The sequence below is a fragment of the Mesoplodon bidens genome (genome assembly GCF_964165515.1).
Source record: "Mesoplodon bidens genome assembly, chromosome: 17".
NCBI classification, from domain to species: domain Eukaryota; kingdom Metazoa; phylum Chordata; class Mammalia; order Artiodactyla; family Ziphiidae; genus Mesoplodon; species Mesoplodon bidens.
In genome coordinates this window covers 63,945,739-63,969,391 of record NC_138174.1, presented here as the reverse complement: position 1 = coordinate 63,969,391, position 23,653 = coordinate 63,945,739, and the positions used below count along the sequence as shown (strand labels likewise).

Below are 23,653 nucleotides of genomic sequence, written 5' to 3'. Positions count from 1 at the left end.
GCATTTCCCAAAATATTCATGATGAATTTAATGTTTAAAGTAATAAAAGCATTACAAATATACTTAATTGCCTATCCATATCTTTTGCCTATTTTTATATTGGATTCTTTGGGGCTTTCCTCCCCCATTTACAGATTTTTTAAAACATATTCTGAATACTGGTCTTCTACACTCTGCAAACATCTTCTGTGTATTCCTGGTCTCCTGGTAATAAAAAAAAAATTCATCATATTTCATTTAGTGCAAGGATTAATTGCAGTTGCACTCAAATTTATCCAACTTTTCCTTAATGGTTTCCTTCATGATGCCATAAAGACATTTTCTTGTGAGAATTAAAGTGCTGTTCTTTGTGTTTTGGTCTTTAGTTCATCTGGATATATTTGAATTTGCTGTGAGGTAGAGACATAATTTTAGTTGCATATGGAAATTCATTGGTCTCCACATAATTCATTGGACAGTTAACTCTTTATACTAATCCATCATATGCCAAGTTTTCATAGGCATATATGTTTTTAGACTCTATTCTGTTCCAATAATATATCTATTCTATACAAATATAGCATTATTTTAATTGTAGTAGCTTTAAAATTTAAAGCAATATTGAAAAAGAGGAACAAAGCTGGAGGCATCACACGTTCTGATTTCAAACTATATTAGAAAACTGTACTGATTAAGACAGTATGGTATTGGCATATAACAGATACATAGAGCAATGGAACAGAACAGAGAGCTGAGAAATAAACCTATGCATATATGATCAACTAATATTTAACAAGGGAGCCAGGAATACTCAATGGGGAATAGATAGTCTCTTCAATAAATGGTATTGGGAAAACTGACAGCCACATGAAAAAAATGAAACTGGACCCCTATCATATACCACTCAAAAAAATTAAGTCAAAATGGATTAATAACTTAATCATAAAATCTGAAGCCATAAAATGCCTAGAAGAAAACATAAGGAAAAAGCTTCTTGACATTGGTCTTGGCAGTGAGTTTTTGGATTTGACCCTAAAAGCAAAGGCAATAGAAGCAAAAATAAAAAAGTGGGATTATACCCAACTATAAAAGCCTCTGCATAATTAAGGAAACCATCAACAAAATGAAAAGGCAACTTACCGAATTGGAGGAAATATTTGCAAATCATATATATGATAAGGGGTTAATATCCAAAATACATGAGGAACTCATACAACTGAAGAGCAAATGAAAAGAAACAGTTCAATTAAAAAATGGGCAAAGGACCTGAATAAACATTTTTCTAAAGAAGACATGCAAATAACCACCAGGTAAATGAAAATGTGCTCAGCGTCACTAATTGTCAGGGAAATGCAAATCAAAACCACAGTGAGATGCCACCTCACACCTGTTAGAATAGCTATATGTCAAAAAGACAAGAGTTAACAGGCATTGGTAAGGATATGGAGAAAAGGAAACCCTAGTGCACTGTTGGTGGGAATGTAAAATGGTACAGCCTCTATGGAAAACAGTATAGAGGTTCCTCAAAAAGTTAAAAATAGAACTAGCATATGATACAGCAATTCCATTGATGGGTATGTATCTCGAGGAAATGGAATCACCATCTTGAAAAGCTATCTGCACACCCATACTTGTTGCAGCATTACTTATATAGGAATAACCTATGTGTCCAGTGATGGATGAATAGATAAATGTGGTGTGTGTGTGTATATATACACACACGCACAATGAAATATTATTTGGCCTTAAAAAAGAAGGAAATCCTGCCATTTGTAACAACATGGAAGGACCTTGAGGGCATTATGCTAAGTCAGACAGAAAAAGGGAAATATCATATGATCTCATATATGGAATGTGAAAAAAACCAAATGCATAGAAACAGAGAACTGATCAGTGGTTGCTGAAATTGAGGGGTGGGGAGGGTTGATGGGTGAAGGTGGTCAGAAGGTACAAATTTCCAGATGTAAGATAAACAAGTTCTGGGGATGTAACGTACAGCATGATGACTATACTTAACAGTACTCTATTGAATATTTGAAAGTTGCTAAGAGAGTGGATCTTAAAGTTCTCATTACAAGAAAAATAACTGTAGCTATGCGAGGTATGGACATCAACTAAATTTACTGTGGTAATCATTTCATAATACAATTGACCCTGAACGACTTGGAAGTTAAGAGCTCCAACACTCTGCGCGTTCACAAATCTTTGTATAGCTTATAGCTGGCCCTCCATATATACGCCATTCCTCTGTATCCATGGTTCAGCATATGTAGATTCAACCAGCCATGGATTATGCAATAGTGTAGTATTTACTATTGAAAAAAATCCATGTATAAGTGGACCACTGCAGTTTACGCAGTTCAAACCCATGCTGTTCAAGGGTTTGATTTGAATTGATATCAAATCATTTTGTTGCACACCTTAAACTAATACAATGTTATATGTCAATTATCAGAAAAGGAATGGGAGATCAAAGTATATGTTTATCTTTTTAAAAAAAGTTCCCCAAGTGATTTTATTTTTTTTTTTTATTTTTATTTTTTTTTCTTTTTGCGGTATGCGGGCCTCTCACTGTTGTGGCCTCTCCCGTTGCGGAGCACAGGCTCCGGATGCGCAGGCCCAGCGGCCATGGCTCACGGGCCCAGCCACTCCGCGGCATATGGGATCCTCCCAGACCGGGGCACGAACCCGTATCCCCTGCATCGGCAGGCGGACTCTCAACCACTGCGCCACCAGGGAGGCCCCCCAAGTGATTTTAATATGCACCCCACCCCCGGATGGTATAGTCATCTATTGGGAATCAGTGTCCCAAGCTATTATTTGGAGAATGTGACCATTAAATATACTTCTGTGAAAGCATATTCACCAGCTATCTGGGTACTTTGTAGCATCAAATTATGGCCTTCTATTTAATTAATGACATATTGTACATCCAAAATAGTTATACTGTAAATCTAGTCAGCATGTAATCCTAATAAAAATAGACTTATTTGTGCTACTTTTTTAAAAAAATTAATTTATTATTATTTTTTTAATTGCATTGGGTTTTCATTGCTGGTACATGGGCTTCTCATTGAGGTGGCTTCTCTTGTGGCGGAGCGTGGCCTCTAGGCACGCAGGCTTCAGTAGTTGTGGCACGCGGGCTCAGTAGTTGTGGCTCGTGGGCTCTAGAGTGCAGGCTCAGTAGTTGTGGTGCACAGCCTTTGTTGCTCCGCAGCATGTGGGATCTTCCCAGACCAGGGCTCAAACCCCCGTGTACCCTGCATTGGCTGGCGGATTCTTAACCACTGTGCCACCAGGGAAGTCCCTGTGCTACCTTCTGAACAGATGCTTTTTTGTGGGGAAAGAAGAAATAGGATAATGAAGAAAGATTCTTTTCACCAGTTGATTTAGCCTACGAGCATTTTTGGTTTGCAAATCCAAAATTATTAAACTACAATTCAAATTTTATATCAATACCTTTCAAAAGGAGAAAGTAAATATGAAATTAATAACATTTATCTTTATTACTGAGGAGCTGGTAACATTCCAGAACTGATAATGGAAATCGGTTATGTGAAATTGCATTTCTTTTATGAACTATAACAAGATATGTAGACTTAGAGGTTCAGTTTGCCTAGCCACCAACTGACTGTCTTTTGAGTGGATAGTCAAAATATGTTTTTAAATTGAGCTGGATGAAATTGAAAACTCTTTAAAAGATTTTCAACTTTGTCAGATTACTATAATTATAAACAACCCAGTTTCTTCATGCTATCTTTCATTATAGCATGTGCCTGAGAAATTAGTAAATTAAATTTTAGTGTGGGCAGCAATGTTAAACCCTTGTCTGCATATCTGAAACTAATTCTTACATCATCTTATTTAGAAATAGAACAGTCCAGGAATAGTCACTGTGGTCGTATACTTATTTTGAAGGCTGAGGGACAAGTTTAGGGAGGAAAGAAGAGTAAACTAAAGAAAACTTAAGGTTTTCTTTCTGTTTGTCCTGTGCCTCTTCCTCTGTCATGTTTAGAATTGCAAAACTGCCCTCATGCAAACGTTAGTTAAGCAAAGACACATAACATCTTCACAGGAGTTTGCTGAGTGCTAGGTTAAATGCGTTTTCTAATCCATGAAAGAATATGCCAAATGGTAATGATTGTAGCACAACTGATAAGAATTTCAGTCTAGAAGCTAGAAAGAACCTTAGACATCTTCTAAAATATTACATATATTCATCCAGGTTGCTTACTTTTTTGAAAAAATGTGATGACTTCTCTTCCTTCACAGAGTGGTCTCTAGAAGTACGTTTTATATTTGCACTTTTGGAAAGGTGAAAGAAAAGGTACCAAATGCTGATCATAAATACTTCAGACAACTCAGTTTTAGGCAAATTGTTACCTCTCACTGCAAGAATAGGTATTAATTTGTGGCATTTGGTATATTTTAATCATTGAGAAACATGAAGAAAGACTTAAATAGGTTGTTCAAGGCACTGAGCTTTTTTGTTTCCTTTGCCTTTACTTTCTAGTATTTGCTTTTGGGGACACTCTGGATGTCCTACATGCAGACAACTAGCAAATGAATAGTATTTACTGGTTTAGCAAATCTTGTGTAGTTCCCCCAAAAGAGCACAGTTTTGTTGAAACTCGATTGTATGGGATCCTCTGTTAATTAATTCATGGGAAAGATGGCAAAGTTACCATGGTATAACAGAAAAAGATCAGATATTTTTTTCATTGTAAAAAAGTAATTAAAACATCAGAGTCATGACAAGGATTTTAGAAAGTAAAGAAGTGGTAATCAACCAAATTCTAGTTCCTTGATAGACTGTCTAGAGAGAGTATAAATATCCCCCAAATAACAATATTTCACAGTGATTACTTCAATATTAGTAATTTACCCTAATGTCCTAATACACAGTCATTCTGAATTCAAAAGCAGATGTTTGACTAAATATTTTTTCTCTCTCTCTCTCTCTCTATCTCTATCTCTCTCTCTCTCTCTTTTTTAAATAAATGTGTTTGAACAGAAACCAGCCTCACAGAAAATGTACTTATCTGGCTATGGTGTGGAGCTAGCGATTAAGAGTACAGAATACAAAGCGTTGGATGATACCCAAGTCAAAAGTAAGTTTATTCTCTGTATTTGAGTAGAATGAAAATTTGGAGGCTTACACACTTCATTTGAAAAAAGAAAATGATTGTAATCCTACACACGTTAATTTGAGGCTGGAGACAGGGTAGACATGTTCCTCCTTAGTTGGAATTTAAACTAAAAGAAATACATTTTATATTGTGCTCTCAAAAACTTCAAAAAGTGGAAGTAGCATATTTGCTTTTACTCAATGGCTTCCCAACCATTTTCCGCAACATATAAAAATTGATAATATATGTAGGGTACGTAGAAGCAATCGATGAGGCTGCTTATGGCTAGAGGTGACTGACCCAGGAGCTCAGATTGGCCCATGATGTGCCCAGTCACCCCCTGGGAGCAAGGGTGGGGGCGCTCTAAGGGGATCAGTATCTCAGTAAACCTAAAACTCATTGGTAGCACTGTCTCACAAGTCTTGGTCTGAAGTATTTATATATAATGAAGTTAGGATGATGGTCTTGTGTTTTTGCTTTTGTTTTTGTTTTGAAGTGGGATGGAGAGGGCTGTGAGTTGATTAGGTTAGATGAAGTAGATTGATTAGATTTGTGATCTACCAGTCCAGTGTCTATGTTCTGTGTACTGAATGCATGCTCTAGATGAAGGATTCTGGAGACCTAAAAACACTAAAGAACTTTTCAGATTCCTATGGAAATCTTTTGTTACCTGGCTCATTGGAAATGTATTTGTACCTGATTCTTGGTTAAGAGTTTTTAATTCATTCTTTTATATGGTCTCAGATGTTGCTTCTGCTACAATTTTGTGTTTCTATTCAAGATCTGGTCCTGGCAGCCTTACTCTGATCACAGCTTAGCTCTAGCCCTCCTATTGAATGTGCTACAAATCAACATCTGTATTATTGTGATTGAAAATCCTGCTGGTTAAAGAGTTACTGAAAAAGTAAAGTAGAAATAATAATGCCCAGATTTTATATATTTCCATATAGCTTGTATATAGCTCTACAGTACTTTATAATTTAGTATCTTGTTTAACAGTCATGGTAGTAACATAAGGCATTTTCTAGCCAGCCTTGGGCTTGTAGAATTTTTTTAAAAGTCATGTGATCACATGTATTTCTATATTACAAATTGCACATTAAATTTTTTCATACATTCGGAATATATTTTCTCTCCATTCTAGTTGCCCCTCCTTTAGTTCACTTCTTTTTTTCCCTCTGTATATGGGTATCAGGCTTGTAACTGACCTTCTCTTCTGTATCCCTGGTCCCCTCATCCCCCAAATAGAATAATCCATCTGTTCTCCACAGTGCTTTCTGACTGCACTTCTTATGATGAAAATCTGACTTTATGATTCCACCAGTTAAAATCCCGGACTGGTTCCCTGTCACCTCGTCATAAATTCAAGTACTATATATAGCATCACAGAGAAAGCTTTCCACATTCTGGCCTCTTTCTGCCTAATCACTGTCCCTCAGCCCTCTCATTTGTACACTGTGGTCCTGTAACACTAAACTACTCTACAGAATAAGTTTCTGTTCCCTGGATGCCTCCATGTGTGACTCCATGCCCAGCCTTCGTGACCTCTGTAGAGTACTCTCATCCCTTAGCATACGCTGTTCCTTCTGCCTGAAACCTTCCTCCTTTCTCCCGCCTCTTTTATTCATCTAAGGCCGATTCATCTTTTAAGAATCATGTATATCAGTCAGTACCTCTGAGATGGCTGCCCATCTTCCTGCTCTGTCAGAGGAAGGTTTTCCCTTTTCTATATTGCACATATTTTATGCTTTCTTTTGGAAAAGTTTTAAACAGTCTGTTAAAATTGTCTGTTTGTCTCCTTTTCCACCAACTGAGGTTTGTGTCTTTTGCGTCTCTCTTCCTGGTGTCTGTCTGGCAGGCATCGGGCGTCATAGAAGGCAGTCGATAAATATTTGCCTGATGAATGAATGAAAGGGAGGGAAAGGAAGACTGGATCAAAGCACCCAGTGTTTTTAGTTGCGGTCCTAGAGGTCCAGACTCTCAAACGAGTAAGAAGGGAGAAGTGTACTTGATGAGCTCTGATGGAGTGTAGCCCATACTGCTTACAGTCACAGATTCTTAGAATCCCAGAGTACCCTCACACATACCACTTATCACACTGTATGCTATAATTATTGGTAAGTAAAGGAGAGGGGAAGAGAAACGAACATAAAATATATCCTTATTCTTTGAGGCCATGAGTTTTGGTGTCTTTCTAAAGATTTCTTGATTATGTCTAAAGGTGTCAGAAATAATGTGAGAACTCCTGTATCTGTTAGGGTTTGGATTTCTTGCTGGCTTAAGAGCTAAGCCCAGGGTTTGTTGCAGACTCCTTGGTTTATCATTCTGGTATAAAATAGAACGTGTCTACGAAATGATCTATAGAGCATTTATGATGGTTTTTAAATATTTAATAATCAAGCTTGTTTAAAAAGAGAGAGCACACTCATGTCTCATTAAGCTGATCCATGAAAGAAAAACAAGGTAAAACAAATGGAATTTTATTTTATTTTGAGTTCTTCTAATTTTTTATTACATATTTTCCAGTCTGAAATATTTTCATTTTATTTTGTTTTTGTTTCCAAAATATAGCTGTGACTAATACTACTGTAGAAGATATTACTGAAACAAATGAAGTTCAAGGATTTCTCTTTGGGAAATTAAAGTAAGTCTGAATTGAAATGAAACTATTACTATACTCTTAAGTTTGTTTTTAAAGGAATTGATTCAGTATGCTGGGTTGGCATATGTTTCACATTTTAAAGATATACATACTATTGTTTTTATTACAAAAGTAACACATGGTTAATGCAGAAAAGCACAAAATTGAAAAATAATCACTAATTCCACAGGATAATGAGTATGGTTAGAGATATTGGAATTGAAAGTGATCAGAGTTATCTCTGGCTAAAAACTAAAACAAAACTTTATGGAATCTTTTACAGATCTAATGGGTTACAAAAATCATAGTTAATATTGGATTTTTAGCATGAAAAAAATTAAAAATTTCATGTCTCAAAAGAAGAGAAAATATTTACTTCCCTAAATTTCTGTGCCATATATTGCCATATTAGATACCTTTTAACTTCTGGTCTTAATTTCATATACACATATAAGTAACCTTTCAAAAAAGTGAAGTTCTGTCCCCCTTTTTTTTTTTCCTGCATCACTGATTGAAGACAAGGAATAGGATGGTGAGTGCTCTCTGAATGTTAATGGATGGGGATTGTTGTCGTTTTATGTGTGGTTTCTCTTATTTACAAGAAGGGAAAGTTTATGATTCTATTATAAAGGCAACATTAATTAAAAATAAAGAACCATTTTTATTAATATCTTTCGTTCTTATTTAGTATTACAAATATTTATAAAGGACACTTAGGTCCATTCTCCTGGTGAGTAGATAACTGTACAGAGTGAGGGGAACATTTTTGGACACTATGCTCCTTCATACAGATGACTGAGTTATATTTCTACGGTTTACTGGACAAGTTGTATACTAGTGGCCTTAAAAAGTTAATACATCTTGTAAAATGGATTTAAGTAAGACTTTTATTTAGTAGATAACATTTTTATTCCATTTCCAGCTGTGTCTTGCATCTTAGAATCCATAGTTCTGTTTTTTTTTTAAATGTAACTATTTATGGGAATAAATTGCATGTCTTCCAGAAAGCCTTTGGAACCCTGGGATATTAGTTTTTTTAGAGAGGAAATACTCAAAGTTAGTTTTTACACAATTAATTGATTTAGGCAAAAACCTTCTGTTATGAGGTATTGTATGAATAATGTGTTTTTGCCTGAATTACATAAATAATTTTAGCCGTGAAAATTATCGTTAAGCTTATGATTAAACATGAAAAACGATATAACAGCTCTTACAAACTTAGTATTACTCTGTAACTTAAAATATTGAGAAAGGAGTGGTTAATTTAATTCATAGTGAACTTCTTTTCAAAGAAGTTCTATTGCTTTCTCACTGTAAGAGCAGACTTGATTCATTTTCAAAATGTGGTCCCACATTGTAATAAAATTGCAAGATATGAAATTTTAGTACATTTATTACTGTTAACTATAAGATTAGTCTTTCTGTATATTTATTTTTCATCTCACGTTTTAAAATATTTATTTCTCTTTACTGTTGAAAATATGTATTTGTTTATAAATTGTGCTGATAGCTACATAAAGTTTTTTAAAAACAATTCTGTCTAATAATATGAAATGGTACTGTGTTTTGATTTCATGAGAGATGGAAGAATGAAGATTATAGTTTTTATTATATGTATAGTAAAATATCATGCTGCATTATTATTTGGCACTCTCTAAAAAATACCTAGATATGTTTAATTAGGCAGAATTATCTTATTTAAGTTTTTTATAAGTTTCAAAGATGGAACTTTTCAGAAATAGAGTAAACTCTAAAATTGTATAGGAAGCATTAATGTCTTTCCTTATAAAATAGTTTTCATTTTTAATTATAAAAGCAAGACTTGTAATTTATAAAATGTTAAATAAAAAGTGTATAACATAAAAACTAATAATTCTGCCCTCACACTTGGATCCCTTACAGGTAATGTTAACAAATGAGAGCACATCCTTCCAGATTTTGTTTTCTTTTGTTTTGTTTTATACATTGAAAAAAGTAGACATGCATATCGCCCTCATTTTTTTTAAGTTCTGTGGATATAGCTGCATCACTATTTATTATTATCTTGATGAACAGTTAGTGTCTAAATATTTGGAAAAGTTAATTTCAAAAATATACTGCTTGTATAGTAGTAATTTGTGGTAGGTGATGATAATTAACATTACTTAATATTCTAATACAGAGAAAGATATTCAGATCTTAGAGATAATCTGACAACATTCCAAAAATACCTGATTGAGAGTAATAAAGAAATGATGCCTTTGAAAGTCTGGGAACTACAAGGTATAGTATTTCAGTCCACATTAACATAGCATATTGGTAAGTTATCTCTGTTTTGTTAAGTAGGCTTTTATATAACATGATATATATTATTTCATAGGCAATAATAATTACTAATGATGTGACTAATATACATTACTTTTGTGGAAATACAAATTTAATTAAAAGGTTATTCATCAAGCAAACCATATTTTTATGTTTGTAAGATTCAAAATTGTATAAAGTACAGTTATTTGATATCATCTAATCATTTTTAAAGTATACACGAGTTATAGATTCATCTCAGGTATTAAATCACATTTCAGAGAATCTATAGCATTGATTAGAAATCCTGATTAGTAAGTCAGGAGAAATCAAAACTAAAGCTTAGTTTTCTTCTCTTTAAAATTTTGATCTTAACAGACCATCGCATGTTTCATTGTGAACTTAGAATAGCTCCCGTACTGACATCCTATAAGCAGATATTTTGAGACTGAACCAAATTTTGAGAATGGACCAAAATTCCTTTTCAGTTTGTAATTTTCTTTTTTATTATTTGTAATATTTAGTGGGTCATGGGAATATGTCACTTTTCTGTGGAATCTATAACTTTTATCACATCTCTCATCAACTTTTTAAAAATATAACAACTTACTGAAATCTTGATATGCAGTTCACTCATTTAAAGAGTACAATTCAGTGGGGTTTAGTATATTTTTAGAGCTTTTTAACTGTCAGCACAGTCAATTTCAGAGACCCATAATTTAGAAAATTGTAAGTGATAGGGAGCTTCTGAAGGCTGGTAAACAGAGAACATGCAAAGTTAGCTTACTTGTAATTAACCCCACTGATGTCTGTGGATGGTATATTTGAATGGACTAGAACCAGGAAATCTAGTTAAGACATCATTGAATCAGTGTAGCGAGAGATAGAACTATGACTGTGGTAAAAAGGCATAGAGAGGAAGGCCAGATTTAGCAAATATTTAGGAGATGAAAAGAGTCAAAGATGAATTTAAAATTTCCAGCTTGGAGCCTGAGTAGAGAGAATATAAAACATGTAAGTGGGTTTGGGGGTTGAATACGGGGCCCAGAAATAATGAGACTGGCATTAAAAAAGATAGACTTAAAGTGATGGTGACATATCCAGATGATCAGTTCCAGTAGTGGGGTGAATATAAAGTCCTATACTAAAAGGAGAAGATTTAAAAGTTGAAAATATTAGCATAGAGGTTTTTTAAAGGTGGGGGGCGCTAACTGAAAGTGTAGAGTGCCCAAATCAGTGCCCAAGGGAGTGTCCACGTGCCTGTCCACATGGGGAAAGTAGACACGGTGGAATGATGAGAGCTAGAAGAAAGAGCACATTACAGAAGCCAAGGAAGTAGATTCAGGAGAGGGTAAGTGATCAGGACCTTTTCCTTTTTTGATTGATTTAACAAGTGTTTATTGAATTTCTACTAGGAGTCAGTCATGTCCCTACAACCATGGTTTTATAATTTTTGGCTGAGACCTGGAGTAGGAAGTATATTTTACATCAAGACCCATATACAAGTGTATAATGTATGAATACACAGATATGCTTAAAACTAAAAAGAAAGCTTCAGCATAGATATGTATGTTTACCACATTTTATTAATTCTATAAGACTTTAAAAAAAATAAATGTATTTATTTATTTTTGGCTGTGCTGGGTCTTCGTTGCTGCACGCAGGCTTTCTCTAGCTGTGGCGAGCAGGGACTACTCTTTGCTGTGGTGCGCGGGCTTCTCATTACGATGGCTTCTCTTGTTGCAGAGCACGGGCTCTAGGGTGCACGGGCTTAGTTGTTCCACAGCACATGGGATCTTCCCGGACCAGGGCTCGAACCCTAGTCTCCTGAATTGGCAGGTGGATTCTTAACCACTGCGCCACTAGGGAAGCCCAAGACTTTCTTTTACTCTACCCTATTTCATTTGAGAAAAAAGCCCTTCACATTATCCACTAATGTGATTTCACTACTAACTAATGGGTTCCAACTGACACTTTGAAAAAGTGCTGTATTCTGAAGATAAGAGTTAAAGCAGACACCATGTTTATTCAAAGGATCTTGGACAAACATGAACAACTTTAAAAACCGATGTAAAAATAAGCATTGTAATTGCTGCAAAGTAAAAGGACGTAAGATGAAGGAGGGCATATGCCAGGAAGATCTGACTGGTGGGATGGGGGCAGGGAAGGGGTAATGGAAAGGGGAGGGTTCCTTAAGAAGTGGTGATTGAATTGAGATCTGAGGAAGGGCTAGAATAAATTTGAGGGTGGGTTATTTAGGGAGAATATCAAAGACCCTTTCAAGGGGCTGCAAGTGGAGTGTGAGGGAGAGGAGATATGAGGAACAACTGCTGGATTCATGGTTTCCCCAGCTGGATGGACAGTGGTGGATGTTCTGGAAAGAGAAGACTATAAAGAGGACCAGATTTGGGCAAAGATGGGTGGGAATATCACAAATTTGTTATTGAACGTGCTGCTTTTGAAGTATCCAAGTGGTAAAACCAGGAAGACAGTTAAATATGGGAATCTGTATTTCAGAGGCAAAGTGAAGGACTTAAATAATTTATGAGTCATCTAGGTATGGAATAGTTTAGAAAAAAGCAAAAGATGTTAATAGACTATGCTAATATTATATTCATTTACTTGTTATTTACAGTTTCTCTGATTTCATGAGTGAATTTTCAGGGGCTTTTGAACAGCATATGTGAAGCAAAATTCCATTCATGTTGTAAAAAGTTTTAAAAGACTAGTTGTCATATCAGACCTGAGTAAAATATAGTTGTCCATGGTCATGATGATGATGGTGATTGGTGGTGATAAAAATATTAGCTAATACTATTTGTCTGGCACAGTATTAGGCTCTTTATATGCATCATCCTAATTAATTTAAAAAAAAACTCATGGGGTATTGATAGATATCCTGCTTTTACAGATGATGAAACTGAGGAACATACACACAAAATAATTAGTCCGAGGTCACCAGTCACCAGTCTCATAAAGCACATATCAGTGATACCTAAAATCAGCAGGTCTCTCTCATTTTAGAGCCTAAATTCTTTCTTTACCTCTATGTTGTACTGTTTATAACATCATGCAGCCAAATGCTCTCAGGCAAGGTCTTTCATCATATACTATCCTCAAAAGAAATACTCTTTTGAAATGCAACTCAAAACTACAGTGAGGTACCACCTCACACTGGTCAGAATGGCCATCATTAAAAAGTCTAAAAGTAGCAAATGCTGGAGAGGGTGTGGAGAAAAGGGGAACCCTCCTACACTGTTGGTGGGAATGTAAGTTGGTGTAGACACTATGGAAAACAGTATGGAGGTTCCAGAAACCTAAAAATAGAATTGCCATATGATCCAGCAATCCCACTCCTGGGCATATACCCAGACAAGACTGTAATTCGAAAAGATACATGCACCCCTGTGTTCATAGCAGCACTATTCACAATAGCCAAAACGTGGAAACAACCTAAATGTCCATTGACAGATGAATGGATAAAGAAGATGTGGTACAGGTATACAATGGAATACTACTCAGCCATAAAAAAGAATGAAATAATGCCATTTACAGCAACATGGATGCAACTGGAGATTATCATACTAAGTAAGTCAGAAAGAGAAAGACATACCAAATGATATCACTTGTATGTGGAATCTAAAGTATGGCACAAATGAACTTATCTACAAAATAGAAGCAGACTCACAGACAGAGATCAGACTTGTGGTTGCCAAGGGTGGGGGAAGAGAGATGGAATGGGAGTTTGGGGTTGGTAGGTGCAAACTATTACATTTAGAATGGATAAGCAACAAGGTCCTACTGTATAGCACAGGGAACTATATTCACTATACTGTGATAAACCGTAATGGAAAAGAATACCAAAAAAAGGATGTACCTATGTGGATACCTGGGTCACTTTGCTGTACAGCAGAGATGGACACAACATTGTAAAATCAACTCTACTTCAATTTAAAAAGATATATAGGGCTTCCCTGGTGACGCAGTGGTTGAGAGTCCGCCTGCCGATGCAGGGGACACGGGTTCGTGCCCCTGTCCGGGAGGACCCCACATGCCGTGGAGCGGCTGGGCCCGTGAGCCATGGCCGCTGAGCCTGTGCGTCTGGAGCCTGTGCTCCGCAACGGGAGAGGCCACAACAGTGAGAGGCCCGCGTACCGCCAAAAAAAAAAAAAAAAAAAAAGATACATAAACAAAACAAAACAATAAATACTCTTTTATAAGTTGTTATATCAATCATATAAGTAATGACTTTAAGTTTTCTCATCTAAAAAAGCATAAATATATACACACCAGTTAAAAATTATGTTACTTAAAATTGCCTTTAATAGCAAGAGAATAAGAAGACACATAAAGGATCTTATTTGTAAATTTACTGTTCATTCACCCATTCATTCATCAGTATTGAGCACCTACTTATGTATCAGGTACTTTTTTTGAGGTTAGAACATTTAAGTTCTACTCTTTTAGTACATTTCAATTATATAATACAATGTTATCAACTATAGTCACCATATTACACATTAAATCCTCCGATTTTATTCAGTCTTAGAGCTGAAAGTTTGTACCCTTTTACTAGCCTTTCCCTGTCTCTCCCACCCTCAGCCTCTGACAGCTACTTTTCTACTCTCTGTTTTTATGAGTTTGACGTTTTTTAGATTCCATGTATAAGTGACGCTGTGTAGTGTTTTTTTTTTGTTTTGTTTTGTTTTTCTTGTCTGGCTTGTTTTACTTAGCATAATGCCCACACAGTCCATCCACATTGTTGCAAATGGCAGAATTTCCTTCTTTTTTAAGGCTGAATAATATTCCATTGTGTTTATATACACCACAGTTTCTTTATCCATTCGTCCACGGAGATTTAGGTGGTTTACATACCTTGGCTATTGTGACTAACGCTTCAGTGAACATGAGAGTGCAGGTATCTCTCAAGATATTGATTTCATTTCCTTTGGATATATGCCCAGAAGTGGGATTGCTGGATCATATGGTAGTTCTGTTTAATTTCTTGAGGAATCTCCGTAATGTTTTCAATAGTGGCTGTAGCAGTTTACATGAGTTGCTTGTATATTTTGAATAGTAACCCCTTATCAGATATAATGATTTGCAAATATTTTCCCCCATTACATAGGTTGCCTTTTCATTTTGCTGATGATTTCCTTGCTGTGCAGAAACTTTTTAGTATGATACAGTACCACTTGTTTATTTTTCCTTTTGTTGTCTTTGTTTTTGATGTCCAATCCAAAAAATTGCTGCCAAGACCAGTGCTAAGGAAGTTACCCCCTTGTGTTTTCTTCTAGGAGTTTTATGGTTTCAGGTCATAAGTTCAAGTCTTTAGTGTATTTTGAGTTGATTTTTGTGTATAGTGTAAAATAGGGGTCCAGTTTTATTCTTTTGCATGTGGACATCCAGTTTTTCCAGCACCACTTATTGAATAGAAAGTTTTACTTTTTCTTGTCAGGAAGTGATCCTATGGCAGAAGGATCCTGGTAAGGTAAGGACTGAAAAGAGTCCATTGTGTTTGCAATTAGGAGATTTTAGTGAGCACTGATAGCTCCACTAGTGCTGGGGAGTGGAAACATACTTAGGTAGGTTAAGGAAATTCTATTTAGAGTTATTCAGCTAGTAAGTGATGTAGAGCTGGAGTTTGAACCTTGGTCTACTAGACTTTACCAGTCCATGGGAGGCTGCCCTGGGAACATCTTTTCTAGGCTTTGACTCCAGCTGGTTTCGCCACTGTACTGTACATTGAAAAGGTAGAAACAAAACTAGTCTCGCTATGATAAACTGGTCATTTGACTAGTATTTGACAAGCTAGGATTCCAATTCTGGTGAGACGTTAAAGAGAAATAAAATGCCTCACTATTAGGTAATGAAATAATTCAGTTTTAAAATCATTTCTCACTCTTGACAAAGTAATGAGATGCAGATTACTGCTTCTGTCATACTTGAGACTGATTACATTAAGCCACACGCACTTTTCTTTCCAGAAAACTATCATTTCAGGTAAAATCATACCAAGTTTAGGATTTTATTTTTATTGTTGTATAAAGGTAAAAAATGTTGAAAAAGAAAGTGAACGTTTCATATTTACTGAGTTAATGAACACATTAGATCTTAAAGTTCTTTTCAGAATTGGCTCTTCAAAACTCTTTTTTCCTTCCCTTATTTCTTTTTGTCAAAGCTTTTTGTTGCCAGTTTCACTTAACCTAAGAAAAGATAGCTTTGCGTCAGCATTTCTTTTCATATCTCTTTTTTCATATCTCTTTCCACTGTAATTTGTGGAAAACAAAAAATTGGTATTAAATGACAATTACTCATTCATAAAAGTGTAAAACTTACCTATTGGATGTAAGTAATAGCTTTCCATTTCATTTAAAACTTTTGAATAATGCTAAATATGAGTGTTTGTTAATGTGTCTATAATGAATATATGGCAAGAAGGGTTATTTAAATTACATGGAAATGTCTGTTAAGGTCTAACATTATGCTAGATTCCTTAATGATATTTTTTTCCTTCCAGATCTTAGTTTTCAAGCAGCTTCTCAAATAATGTCCACTCCAGTTTATGATGCCATAAAATTAATGAAGGACATTTCGCAGAACTTCCCCATAAAAGCCAGGTATATTAAAGTTTATTGATTTCATTATAGTTAGAACTCTTTCCATTAAATAAATTTTATGAAAATAGCTGATTTCATTTAACATAATGATATCAGTTAATTCTGTTATATATAGTGTTTATGAGATCAGGATCTCTTTTCATTATGTATATTGGGTTTTTTTTAACTAGAGCAAAATATTGGCTTGTGCATGCATATGTATACATACTACAAAATAGAACTCTTGAATTAGAGGCAAATGGAAAGGAAAAATAATGTATTTTAAAAATTATTTAAACGTTAACAGTGAGAGATGGTAATCCAAGAAAAAACTGATTTAAGCAGTATATAATAAGGGGATACTTTTCTCTTTACCCTACAGAGGATGATGAAAAGTATTACTCTAAATAGACCTATGCCCAATGTATGGCCAAATCATGTTCCTGCCCTTTCAGATTCCAAGCAATTAGTAATGTCTTAATTGTATAGAATATTTTTGTGGAATACTTTTTTGCCAATAAGATATCTAATTGAACTGCTTTCAGAAATATTAATATTACATTAAACGCATCTTCCAGTTCAATAGGTAATACATTTCCATATCTAGAAGTAACCAGTAGATACAATTCTGGTTACCATGTTTTATAAGGATTTACAAAATAAGAAGACTTTGATGCATTTGTAGGAATAATAGTATAACATTATAAGCAACCAGTAAAATATAAGCTAAGTTAGCTTATATTGAAGATATACAACATGTGACAGGTGCAGCAATAGTGTTTCACTGAGAGGAATTGGAGAGCATCCTGTGCCCTCAGCATCCCTTGTTAAGCAGTGGATAATCACTATGCCTCTATTTGTTTCAGACACTTTGGTACATTTATCCACAGCACAAATTACTGAATCCTGAATCTAGACAGTCAATACCTTTGTAAGATAAATAAGTAGTACATGTTTGGCCACAGGATGCCAAGAACCTTTTCATGATACCCTGGAAATAGAGAGGTTTGTCACCTTATTTACAGATTAAAAATGAATATATTGACATGACTCTCAGTTTTAGTTTAAGCAAAATCAAGAATTTGAGAAGTCAGTATATGTATATTAAAACATGAAATATGTATGTGTGTATAAACATAGATGTCTAGCCACACTGCTGTTAACTAACAGTAGCTTTTGAAATTACTCGATCAAATAAAGTGAAATAATTTCAGTTTTAGGAGGATAGTTGATTAGCTGTTTTGATGGTAAGTCATTATAACTCTTCAGGGGTTTTGTGGCTAAACTCTGCTCTTAATTTGTGGTTGGTCATTAAAAAAAAATTGCCAACTATGCTAATACTGCTTAATGGCTGAATTGTAGGCTTAAGCATATCTCTACAGTTTCTCTGATAAGTCATTACTCCATGAACTTGTGGATGCTTCCTGAATCTTGGGTTGAAGCGAGTTGAATTGGTTTCCTCCAGACTCCATCAATGGTGCAACCATAATTGATACCCAAGGATAAAAATCTTGCCTCCATACATGTTCAGACTTAATAAATGGTTTTTTTATCAAAAAAAATAAAGTCACTCTGCAGACAGCCAGTAAATGTTCATTGAAATGAAATACTTGATAAATGAATGAAAAATTTGCATTATCAGATTTTCAGTTGCAATTAATCTCAAATGCTGCCAGATTTTAGGAGGTAATACACACTTATTTTGGGTTGTTTTAAGATACACCCTTCTGCTTGAGTTTTATTTAATGCCAAACTTTGCATTAACAGTCCTTTAATTTTTAAATCATTTTCTTCTATGCATAAAATTGACAGATAAATAGCTAATTAAGCATTCTTAGTAGTTATTAGGTCAAATAAATATAATTAATAGACTTATTTAAAATACATTTTGCTCTGTTTTTAAATTATAAGGGAGTTATAAGCTCCCTTATAGAGTGAATATATGAAGTCAACATTATCAGTATTTTAGAACTTACATACTGTGGTAAAGATCTCAGGTTAACCAAAATTCTTTATATACACATATTCCAAAAATTGCCTATTTGTAGCGATACATATAATGACATTGGTAATTTTATATAGAATTTCTCCCTATGGGTAAAACAACACAAAATAGCATTTTCAATCAAGTATTCTTGAAAAATGTGACAGCATGTAATGCGTACAGTTTGTGCACATGAACTTTTGACAGTCTCTATTCCACCTGAATCAAATACCCTTGTCAAATGAAAGCCATAGTACCACCTGTCAAATAGTCTATGTGGATATGTACACTTCTCAGTCATGATGCCTTTAGAGTTTTTAGTTTCTCGTACAAAGTATTATATTGCATTGAATCATAGATGAGTCCAAACATTTAAGGAAGAATGAATTGTATCTGTATTTATGTTCCCAGATCTCTGACCAGAATTGCTGTAAATCAACGTATGAGGGAGGAAATACAGGAAAATCAAAAGGTTTGTTTGAATTCCTTTTTTAAAAAATTTACTACACTAATAGCACTATATTTTAGACTTTGGATCTTCAATTTTCATACAAAAAAGAAAATGTTAACTTGTACTTTTTGATTATTAAAACAATACAGGTTTTTCCATTTTTATATTGTCTACTTTATATAGCATACAGTTTGTGATCCTAGCCAGTCTTTCCTGACATAGATCCTACTTACTTTCTCATTAACCTTATATACTCCAGATTTCCTGCCCATGCTGTATGGTTTTCTTCACAAAATAGAGACTAAAGGCTGTGAGATAATTTTTCTGTTTCTCATTAGTTTTGCTTAAAAGCTTGTGAGGACCAAGCCAAGTTTAGACCACTGGAACAATACTAGAATCCTATAACATATAGTACACAGTTGATCACTAGTTTGATAAGATTCTGCTAAATGGTCTCCTAAATTACCTTAAGACCCCAAATGATTCTAACTGTGTTAATACTTAGGAAGTGCTTGAGAACAGTTCCTGGCTTTATTACATAGGACTGGTTTGGCTTTAAGTAATGTTAATCCCAGGCACACAGGGTCTTAAACAGTAGGAGTTCATTTTTCTCACGTAAAAAGAAGTCCCTTCCCTGGTGGCGCAGTGGTTAAGAATCCACCTGCCAGACAGGAATAAAGATGCAGACGTAGAGAATGGACTTGAGGACATAGGGAGGGGGAAGGGTAAGCTGGGATGAAGTGAGAGACTGGCGTAGACATATATACACTACCAAACATAAAATAGCTAGTGGGAAGCAGCCGCATAGCACAGGAAGATCAGCTCGTGCTTTGTGACCACCTAGAGGGGTGGGATAGAGAGGGTGGGAGGAAGGTACAAGAGGGAGGAGAAATGGGGATAAATGTATATGTATATCTGATTCACTTTGTTATACAGCAGAAACTAACACACCATTGTAAGCAATTATACTTAAATAAAGATGTTTAAAAAAAAAATCTGCCTGCCAGTGCAGCGGACACGGGTTCAAGCCCCGGTCCAGGAAGATCCCACATGCTGTGGAGCAACTAAGCCCATGCACCCCAACTACTGAAGCCCGCACACCCTAGAGCCCATGCGCTGCAACAAGAGAAGCCACTGCAATGAGAAGCCGGCTCACCACAACTAGAGAAAGCCCGTGCACAGCAACGAAGACCCAATGCAGCCAAAAATAAATAAAATTTTAAAATATTGAAAAAAACAGAAGTCTTGGGCTTCCCTGGTGGCGCAGTGGTTGAGAGTCCGCCTGCCGATGCAGGGGACATGGGTTCGTGCCCCGGTCTGGGAAGATCCCACATGCCGCGGAGCGGCTGGGCCCGTGAGCCATGGCCGCTGAGCCTGCACATCTGGAGCCTGTGCTCCGCAACAGGAGAGGCCACAACAGTGAGAGGCCCGCGTATTGTGGAAAAAAAAAAAAAAAAAAAAACAGAAGTCTCAAAGTAGGTTTCCATAGACATGTTTTTTTCTTTTACGGTTGCAGAATGGCTGCCACAGCTCCAGACTACTTGTCTGGATTCAAAGCAGAAAGAGGCAGGAAGATCAAACCACATTCATCCTGACTGAAGCCTTTCTGGAACACTTCAGCCATCTTTGACTTCTGTCTCATTGGCCAAAATTTTGTAATGTGGATATTCCTAGCCGTGAGGGAGACTAGAAAAGTTAGTGTTTACTTTTCTAGTGATTGAGGGGGGCAGAGGAGAAATGGCTTAGGGATAGTGCCAGGTTAGCCCATCCACAGTGCCTGTTACACTGAGACAGTAAGCTCTCAGTAAATATCAGCTGTTTTGCTGATGACAGACAACTACAGTGATGATAATGAAGTAGATGCACAGTTCATGGGAGACTGAGTGATAGGAGCCACAACACATCATCCCTACCTGGGATGTTCTTTGCCTCATTGACCACCTAACAAATTCTTGCTTATCCATCACAACTGAGCACTACTCCTTTCTGTAATTTTCCTAATTGCTCTTACCATTCTTCAAGCAGAATGCATTTTTTTCTTATAAGAATTTTTGTATTTGTTTGTTTGAATAATGCCACTTGCAGTAAGAAAGGAAGAGAGGTTGGGAAAGGAAAATGGAGGGAAAAGAAAGGAATGCCAAAGTACCAGTGGCATCACATAATCCAGTTTATTTTTTGCTCAGTTAATAGTCCAAAGGGAGTGTTCCTGGTCATCAGAGCTTTGCTCTATGTGATGGTTTTGATTCCAGAGGCTGAAGAATTTCATGAGGTTAAAGAGGAGATATTGTGGGAATAAAAGAGATAATTGGAAGGGCCAAATGGGATAGTTCCAAAGCTGAACCACTGTGATGACATAATCACAGGATGACAGTCAAAGCTAGCTGCTGAAGTAGAGTGGGAATGAAAGTTAGTGGAAATGAGTAAATCAGGAAACTCTGAACCTAGGGGTTTGAATGAGCACAGTACCTGGCACAGAGCATTCCATCAGAACTATTTGTTGAATTGAAAACTTTTGAGTATTTAAGTGTTACCTATAATACATTCTATATTTAGCAATGTGTAGTTGTTAAGATGTTCTGTGTATTGTAGCAGTTGTTAATATCCTAATGTATAGACTGAGATCCAGTGATTTCTTCTGGGTCACAGAATTGGTACAAGATGGAACCAGAATTTGTGCCCTGGTTTACAGCTCATTTCAGAACAATTTAATAAGAATTGTGAGTTTTTCTATTGCCAGTCACCTTGCTAGGTGATTGGAAAGATATTTGATGAAATTAAGAAATTTGATATAGTCTTCTAAAAAAAATTCTTCAGTGACTCCTATTTCTAGGAGAACAGCATACAAAGGGCTAGACAGATGTATTTAAATAAAACCAGGTGGGAAGGGGGAGTCTGGTGTAGACTGTCAGCTCCCCAACAAAAACCCGCCAGGGAAACTTGTTACTCAGGCAAAGCTGAGTTTAATAAACTTGCTGCAATGAGGGAGAGCAACACCTTGATAGACTCTCGTTAGTGTCTCAAAAGGGGGACATTAGGGTAGAGCAATTAGAAGATTGGAGAGGGTCTCTGTTTAGGTGGTTTAAGGTGGGTCTTTCAAGGTGGGGAATTGTTTGGGGTTGGGTAGACTTCGTAACCCAATCGTTTACATTGTGTTGGTGAACATTAAAGTGATGGATTTGGTGAGCAACAACAAGGGAATGGGAAACTAGAACTGGAAGGACTTTGCAAAGGTGTAGAAAGTAAAGATAAAACCATTTCTGAAATAAAAACTAAAGTTATGAAGTGGCACAAAGGAGAACTGACCTTATAGAAAACACAGTGGAAGACACAGTGGATAGAAATAATAAACGCAGAGATAGTAAAAAAAAAAAAAAAAAAAGAAAGAAAGAAAGAAATAGAAGGGACTCAGGAGAAGATGATAAAGTAAAGCCAGGTAAAGGAAATCCAATATACCTAGACGAGAGTCCCTGAAACAGAAGAATAAAACAAATGGACAGAACGAATGCTTAAAACTACAATCAGAAAATTTTCTGAAATAAAAGAAGTTCCAAATCCACAAATAAAAAGGGTGCCCTGTGTAACTTGGGAAAATTGACCAAGAGTGGTCAAATATAAGCCATTGAACTTTATAGGGAACAAAGGAAATTAATTATTTATGCATTTAATAAAAAAGATGATAAGGAAAGAAAATCACATTGGCATCAGACTTCTCAAAAACAAATTCAACCCCAAGAAACAGTGAAGCTCCATCTACAAGACACTCAAGGAAAGAAAAACTGTCCTTCAAGAAGATATGTATATACAGGCTACAAAAATGCTGAACATGCAGAAATTCAGGGAATATTGCTCCCAAGAACACTTTCTGAGGAATTTCTCCGACCAAGAACTGATTGAAGCTTCTTGGGCAGAGCAACTGCCTGTTGGGCATTGAATATGTTTATGTGTAGAACTAAAGGTAAAAAGTGAGGGACAGGGTGATAGTATAGTATGTAAACAGTACCTACTCTGACAAAGATAAAACATTGCAACTAATAAATATGGTGGGGGGTAGAAAATAGAATGAACTTGCTGATTGCCTTAACTGTAATACTCAGGAATCAAAGATATAATTAAAGCTGAAAAGTCAAGCAGTGGAAGCCTGAACTTATTTAAAAGTATATAGTTAACCACTAATGAATATAAAACTATTGAATAAAATTGGGCTGTGCAAGAGGAAAGGCAGCAGAAAGAGGCTAAAGGCTAATTTTATTATTTTTTGTAACATAAATCATTAGTTGTTGGTTAAAGAAAGAGACGACTGAGGGTATTAAATGAACATACATGTTTAATAGTAACCAGAGGAACAGAAGTCTAAATCTTCCGAACTGTGAAAAGAACTGAATGCACAAGAAAAGAAAGAGACATTTAAAAAATACATCTAGAAAGAGTAAATACAGCATGAAAGAATGACATTTGAGGCTAACCAGGTCTGTGATATCAATAAATGTAAATAAGCTTAACTAACATATTAGCAAAAATGTTCAGTTTGTTTCATTAGGCGTGTACAATGTATGTAAAATAAAAACTCTTAAAGTAACTTAGAAATGT

The 23,653-nt window shown here is 35.6% G+C and overlaps 1 protein-coding gene across 1 annotated transcript in view; it reads left to right on the top strand.

Annotated features, from left to right (window-relative positions):
* Nucleotides 1-23,653, top strand: part of UGGT2 (UDP-glucose glycoprotein glucosyltransferase 2) — a 180,283-nt gene that overhangs the window by 30,551 nt on the left and 126,079 nt on the right. Inside the window, exons 6-10 of the mRNA XM_081215000.1 lie at nt 4,994-5,090; nt 7,680-7,752; nt 9,911-10,011; nt 16,553-16,652; nt 19,027-19,087. Coding sequence (XP_081071126.1) covers nt 4,994-5,090; nt 7,680-7,752; nt 9,911-10,011; nt 16,553-16,652; nt 19,027-19,087 — 432 coding nt within the window. The remainder of the gene's footprint in view (nt 1-4,993; nt 5,091-7,679; nt 7,753-9,910; nt 10,012-16,552; nt 16,653-19,026; nt 19,088-23,653) is intronic.